General features: G+C 40.5%; 1 protein-coding gene across 2 annotated transcripts; it reads right to left on the bottom strand.

The window, feature by feature from the left end:
* Positions 1-2,624: 2,624 nt before the first annotated feature.
* On the bottom strand, positions 2,625-6,595 carry LOC117558798 (G2/mitotic-specific cyclin-B1-like). 2 transcript variants are annotated; one of them, XR_004570876.1, is made up of 9 exons: positions 6,471-6,595; positions 6,131-6,265; positions 5,480-5,605; positions 5,209-5,397; positions 4,975-5,133; positions 4,133-4,369; positions 3,907-4,040; positions 3,395-3,505; positions 2,625-3,288 (listed from the first exon to the last, which is right to left on the bottom strand). XR_004570876.1 is itself a non-coding variant. In XM_034235192.1 (9 exons), exons 1-9 carry the CDS (start codon positions 6,489-6,491, stop codon positions 3,184-3,186), a joined length of 1,227 nt encoding a protein of 408 aa, XP_034091083.1. In that variant the 5' UTR covers positions 6,492-6,593; the 3' UTR covers positions 2,625-3,183. The 2 variants fall into 2 exon arrangements, 1 of the variants encoding a protein (XP_034091083.1); XM_034235192.1 differs by having other exon boundaries at positions 3,907-4,050; positions 6,471-6,593.
* Between the last annotated feature and the right edge of the window lie 789 nt (positions 6,596-7,384).

Here is a 7,384-nt window from a genome sequence, read left to right as displayed (position 1 = left end):
TTTTTGGGATTATAAATATTGATGTATTAATCGCTTTAATGTTGCATCTGATTAAGGAGTAGATTAAAAACTGAGATGTAGATCAACCTATAATATTCATTAGGGGTTTTTTGTCATCAATTTGAATCTTTAAGGTTAATGAAGCTATCAAATATATTGGAATAACAAGTACAATATTTCCAAAATAGTAGAAAAGTATAGGTTTGCATAAAGATTGAAATACTCAAGAAAAAGAGCCTTAACATTCTAGTTAAAGGTGGGGTAGGTAAGTTTGAGAAACCGGCTCGAGATACACTTTTTGTTATATTCCATGGAATGCTCTTAACATCCCGATAGCAATGAATATCTTAAGTGCTTTGACAAAAAATCCATTAAAAAATGTCATCTGTAGAAGCCGTAGTCAGGGCCGCCCCTGGCCAACTTGGGGCCCCAAGCGACATTGTGAGATGAGGCCCCCCCCCCCCAACCGACAGGAGTGGAAAAAGATGTGTTTGGAAACAAAGTAGGCTACTTTGCAAATATAATTCCTGTTTATTATTATACAAAACACTTTTTTTATGCAGTGAGGTAAATGGTTGTGCATGTATGTCGTTCAGTATGCGTTTACAGGTGAATACGTCTGCATTTCCTGCCAAATACTAGCCTCAAAAAGATTACAATATAATTAATGCAAATAAACAACTTCTACTAATAATCATAATCAATTCAATAATATAAATACTATATTATTTTATTATAATATAGTTGTATAGTCAAGACAAAACATGCTTATGACATGCTCAAAAACTGATATTTCTTAAATCTGTATTCAAATGTAGTTCCCTCTGTCAGCAATGTATCAACAACTACACACACATTTCTATCAGTACAGTATTTCTCTGTGTTGTGGTTGACATGATGACTGTTAGGAGTTAAGGGGAGAAGCTGAGCATCACCATGAAATGTGCAAATTGACGTAAAAATGAATATAAGGGCGAAAAATGCTCCATATTCTTTAGGCTGTAAACTTGAACTGTTATGTAAGCCAACTAGACAGACAGTTTATCACTCTTCCTCCACATTAGCAGATAAAAGGCATCACATACTTGAATGAATGGTAAATAAAGAATGCTGGAAATAACTGCATCTCCATTAGCCTATATGCTATGCAGAGACTGCCTTCTTCATGTCGTGAATTGCAGCTGATGTTTTAATATGGCAATTGGCAATTTGACTTATACAACATTCGCAAGTTGTACATTTGACTCATACAATAACCCACCTTCGAGTGATGCTCTAGTTTCTTCATATGTTTTGTTTTTTGCGCCGGACTGAAACTGTCTTTTCACCGACATCTCTTCATCTGCACTAGTGGCCGTATCAAAGCCGTGATTGGTCAGATGTCGATTTATAGCAACGGTGTCGGGTTACAGACGTGCTCCCCTTGTCACCTCTCACTCTCGCGTGTCAGCCGGGGGTGCGCGGAGAACTGAGCGGAGAACTGCGCACAGCAGCTGAGGCCCTCTGGGCGGGGCCCCCTGCGCAAGGCGGGGCCCCATGCAGCCTGCGTGATTGGCCTGTAGGGAGGGGCGGCCCTGGCCGTAGTACTGTAAAAAGCACGACCAATCACTTTAGCCGCCGCTAAAATAACTGGATGGCCTACCTGCCTGTCAGCCTACCATCTGTGCACAAATGTATCTCGTGCCCTCATTGGTCATGTGCACGTTAGTGTGTGTTGGAGGAGGGGCTCTGGAAGGAAGTGGCAGATTTTTTCAAATTCTAGCGCACTGGAGCTGGTTTCTCCAAAATTACCTACCCCACCTTTAAGTACAGTACTTGGGTAAAAGTCAACCAATGATAACTATTGGATTCTCACTTTATTGATCAGGTTATAATGGCTAACACATTTTCTTGGACTGCATGAATAGACGGGGAGTTTTTCCTCAGCCAGTGGACTGAAAGGTCAAGATACTCAACTTTGACAAATATTCTGCAACCTTAGTGTTACTGTAAGCTGTCCTTCTTACCGAAGACATTGACATGAAAACACATTAAAAATGTTGATAGCTGAACTTTGACTACATCAGTATCAGGAAGCTGGTTTTGCACATGCAGGCCCCGTGGTAGACTTTGTGCTTAAGAACATCTGTTTTCCTGTCACATTGCACCTTATTCAGTGTGATAAACATGGTAGAGAGCTGCACAATGGACATAACACTGGAAACTGAAGTGTTTTATTTGGATCAGATTTGTATGTAAATTTAGAATTTGGCCAAGGTATACAATTAGCATTTTAATGGTGCACCCTGTTGGACATGTAGAAATAAATCATTAGTTCAACTGCAGCAATAGACTAATGTTAAATTAGTGGATACTTCAGTGTGTTCAGGATGGAAGCATTAAGAATGACCAGGAATACGACTAAAAAGTGATGCATACCACCTTTCAAGAAGTGATGCTTTTGAATCACTCAGTACTAAATACCATCATATAGTAGTAATAGTTTTGAAGCTCAGTAAGGTCAATATTAACTGAAAATATAGCGATCAAAGTCTAGATTTTCTGCTGAAGAAAGATGAAGCAGAGAACTTTAAGCTGAGAGTCCCCTCTGGTGGTGATCAACATTAATGACAAGGAAACAAAGGTCTGATCTGAACCATTTTTATTAAAAGCTTTAAGAAAATTAAGCATGTAAAAGGATTTTAAAAGTATTGCTGTACATTTGACACAAGAAAAAAAAATTCACACCTGGCAACTTTAGATATTCGGGACCATTTGAAAGCATGCCACAAGTTTTAGATTTGCAGCCAAGAGCAGCAGTTAAGCTATAAAAATAACTATAGACAGTCAAGATTTCAGTCAGCCAACATCCCAAGTAGTGTATTTATGATGTAAAAAAGTGATTAGGGTTGGATTAGAGTAGTCATACAGACTGAAACTCATACCGAGTAAATAAGCCTGATATGGTTCACTTTACTGAAGAGCAGGTCCTTTTCCAAGACTGAACTGCCAATTTGTGTGAGGGCTAGCTTTTAAATTAAAACTTGTAGCATGCTTTAGAAAAAGAGTCAGTAAAAGTATTCACGATTTCAGTTGATAAAACGTGCAAACCACTGATTTGGTCCTTGGTGTGCAGCTCCTTCGGTCACATTAAAAAGTTTAAGTTACAACTGTACAAAACGGCACATTGTGCCAAAAGTCTTCTCATACGGTGAGCTGCTTTGCAATATCCGTCACCACTGAAGACTTGAGCTGCGAGATGGTGGCAATCCTCATCTGCTTGGAAGTGGAGTACTTTCCTTTAATGGCCTGGAATAAGAGAAAATTATTGGGTTATAAGTCAATCCAAATTAAGGATTAATCCTTTTCAAGTACACAAATGTTGACACTTGAGTTTTGTTTGTTTTACACTTACCATATGTTTGGTCGTACCGTCGTTCACCTTCAGTACATTCTTGGCAATGTGTGCCATCACAGGAATCAAACTCTCTGCCGTGTATTCCATGTAGTGCTGCAGAGTCACGTCCTGAGAAGAGACAATACACAGATGTCCTTCAGAAAAGCATTTAATCCACTTGACAGTAAATGCTCCATGACCATTTTATGACTGAGGCAACCATTTTTTAAAGGCAACACCCCACTTTGCACACTTTTGTAGCAAATGTAGCCTTGAAATACAAATATTGGCCAATATTTAAATAGATGATAAGCCACCTTTTAACATTTTGAAGGTGCACTTATTAGCTTAGTCTTGTAAAAATATGAACGTTTCAAAAGAGGGCCAAATGTGTTATTTTAGCATATTGAACTAATGCATTTTGCTCTCTTGGAAATATTTCTCTTCTCCTTTAAATGGACAGTTATTTTAGCAGTATTAGCATATTTTCCTCATCTGATACAGACGTATTTAGGAAGAGGTTAACTCACCCATTCGCCAGCGTCCAAGACCTTGAGACTGAGAGCCAGAGAAGCACTTGCAACAATGGAAGGTGGCATGTGAACCATCTCGTAGTCGACCATGGTGAGCTCCAGGAAGTATTTAGCCAGGGTGTGCTGCTCAGCTGTTATCATCTGAGGAAAGCCATTGACATCAACAAATTGAAGATCTCAAAGCAGAACATTTGGCTCGTTTGCTGTTAAAAATGATACAAACCTCGTAAACCTTTGACGCTCTTCTGAGGAACTGCAGGGGAAGAGGGCGGCCCAGCTGGAACTTGAGCACTCGCAGGATGGCCATCTCCATGTCTCTGATCTCTGCGGTGGTGTAGGCCTTGTCGGTTACGTAGGCAAAGTCTGAGATCTCGGGGGGGTACATCTCCTCGTATTTGGAAGCCAGGAACATGGCAGTTATGCCGACCAGCTGCAGCTGCTTCTTGGGGACTGGGTTGTCCTGTTGGAGGTGCAATCACAGGACTTTAGACACAAGGATTTATACTGTTTCTCATCAATATATTATAAGTCTCAGATATATGCAAAACATTTCTCTGAAGTGTTTGCCTCGAAATACCAAACAGATCACCCATTGCAGCATCCCATAATCCCCTGTTTCAGCCCTGTTTCTAAAGCGCTGATTCTCTGTCTGTTACTTTAGATGAAAATAAGGAGCCCCTCCCCTCTTGAGAGATATTTGGTTAAAAAGAACACAATGGTGCTCTAGGAGGAGATTCAGGTGATAAGGTGTGTGTGTGTGTGTGTGTGTGTGTGGGGGGGGGGGGTTACCTTTGTTGGTGATTGGCTAATGGTTACACGAGCCAAAAAAAAAAAATCGTTATGACATCATGAAGTGGCCAAAATCTGATCAGCTCATTTTCAGACATGTTTTTTCAGAAATGGATCAGGACAAAAAAAAAGAGAGAATCTTTTTTCCTGAAACTTTCAGAATGTCTTTACACAGAGGGGACACATGTTGATGTATAAAGTGTATTTTGCATAAGAGGTGACCTTTAAGCTAGCCATGTGATGCAAAAAAACAGGACAAGATATACATGTACACACCTGAAGAAAGCGGTCAATTATTCCCACGGTCAGGTACATGGTCTCCTGCAGCAGACGGAACTTGAGGCTCACTTGCACCAACCAGTCAACGAGAATGGCCCGCATGTTCCCAGTCACCTCTTGACCCTGCAGATAAGTGGCTCTGACGTTCTGCTCCACCTGTAGAGACAAAAACTGGTTAAAATCTGGAATCTCCAATGCATATAGCCAGTTGAAGAATATTAATTTGCTTGCCTCGAGCTGACGCAGGTACTTGTAGATTTCCTTCACATATTCGCTGCAGAGCATGGGGTTTTCGTGGTCATCTGCATCAACATCCCTGACAGCAGTGTGAAGAATGATGTCTGAGAAGGCTTCGCAGAGGTCTGCCGGGGCACAGCCAGAAGTCTCCATGGGAGTTGGGGAGGCTGGTTCAGGGATAACCTGGAACGGTGGAATTCCCAACATTAGAACCACACCCGGCAGCCATTTTTGTTTGAGCAGATAGCTGCTGGGATTCACTCACCTGGACTTCTGGCTCAGGTTTAACAGGAACCACAGTTTTTGGTTTGGGCTGTTCAACAACAGCAACTGCTTTTTCAACTTTGGTGACGGGGACTTTGATCTTCTTTGTGGCCTCTGTCTTGACAGCCTAAAAGGAAAAAGATGGATTAAAGTCAGAACTGTGCTGGCCACCATTTCATAGCTTGCGGCAACCACTCTGGATTGTGTACAACTGAATTGCAGAGTAGGTTATAATAGGACACTGTCAATTTAAATGCTGGACAGACATTTAGTGTTTTATAGAAGTGTGAAAAAATGCTTTTACATGGTCAATCTTTCAGAACTTGGGTAAACCCCTTCTAAAAAGCAAATGTAACCTTGTGCTTCAAGACAATGTTACCAGGCTTTGCTTGTTGCTACATCAGAGCACAGCTGTAGTCATTTTGCATAAAAGGCTTTAGTCGTGAGAAGCATGCAGACATGATTGTAGGTAAAAAAAAAACATTCCCACGTTGATTTTGATAAAAATGGAAAGTGATTGTTTTCAGTTATTTAGCCCTCAAAGCCTACCAATAATCTTACATGCATGGCTACGATAATTAGCTGAATATTTGCCGTGTTTTTCCAGGTGTTGGCATCCTACCTAGATTATAAAATGTAGTAAAAATCGTACCTTCTTCTGTACTTCTTTGTTAATTCCAATGTTTCCAATTTCACCGAGAGCCGCTCGGGGCTTTGTGGGCCCGGTGACCGTGGAGGCCTTTCCAGCGAGCTGAATTTCAGCATTTCTGGTTGAAGCCAAGCGGCTCTGCAGAAGAAGAAAAAACGTTATTGTGCATGCCATTAATTTGTAATTGTTTAAAAGAGAGCAAACCCCACAGCTAAGCACGAGGGCATTTAAGAGATATCATGTAGATATTTTTTTTTAAATAAAAAAAATCCAATAAAGACACATTTCCTCTATACAGAATTACTGTCAAATAAAGAATAATGATAAACATAAAAATACTTACTCTGGTAACTCGGAATGCCATTTCGAAATATGCGTCGCTTCAACAGACAGACAGGCACGCAGTCGTAACGGAGAATGATGCGGTGTTTTTTTGAGGTTCAGCGTCCAGGTTTAAATCCTCGCTCCCTACGATCTGATTCGCTGAGGGCTGTAGAGAACCGCAGTGATGCATCCTTAAACCCGGAAGTAAACACCATCCGGTTCCTTCAACAAAAATGCAATGCAATTTCTCCATAGGATTTTGGAAAATAGCTCGAAATAAGGTCTGTGGTTGACACACATTTATGAAACGGATCACGTTTTGTTCAGCCGGATAATATCCACTAGTGATGGCTATAGATGAAGCCTTATGAAGCTTTGAAGCTTTCCAGCCAATTTGTTCGCAAAAGGGTTCATCTCATGAGGCTTCATCATGGGCTTTATTTGAACACAAACCCCCCTGTTGGTCAAAGTGTGTAAAACAGGCAGATTTGACATCTCAACAGTGTGCTCTATCTCATTGGGAACTCGGTATGAGATAGAGTCTATCTCATACCGAATTCCCAATGAGTAAAGCCTTAGAATAACTCTAAACAACAAACATAAAATCATATTTTCATGTTAACAATATTGTTTTTATTCCAGTTTAATGATTGTGATTGAAAAGCCTAAGGAGGCTGGTAAACATTGCAAAGAGGGATTTGTATTCCTTAATAATATTCGTAAATTTAACCATGTTGTAGCCTGTGAAAGTGTGACGAAGGTAACTTCGTCACTGTGAACTGACGGCTTCTGGCCTTGCATGTGTGCACATTTGTATACAATTTATACTATTGATTGATGTAGTGTTTATTGTATTTTATTTTGAAATGTGTTCCCTTTTCCCCATGTCTGTTTCCGTTGAGTGTGTGCACCTGGTGCCCTGTGTTGTCTCCT

Source organism: Gymnodraco acuticeps, unplaced genomic scaffold (genome assembly GCF_902827175.1).
Source record: "Gymnodraco acuticeps unplaced genomic scaffold, fGymAcu1.1, whole genome shotgun sequence".
Classification (NCBI taxonomy): Eukaryota; Metazoa; Chordata; class Actinopteri; order Perciformes; family Bathydraconidae; genus Gymnodraco; species Gymnodraco acuticeps.
Note: the sequence above shows the minus strand (reverse complement) of the source record. Positions and strands in the feature narration are given on the sequence as shown.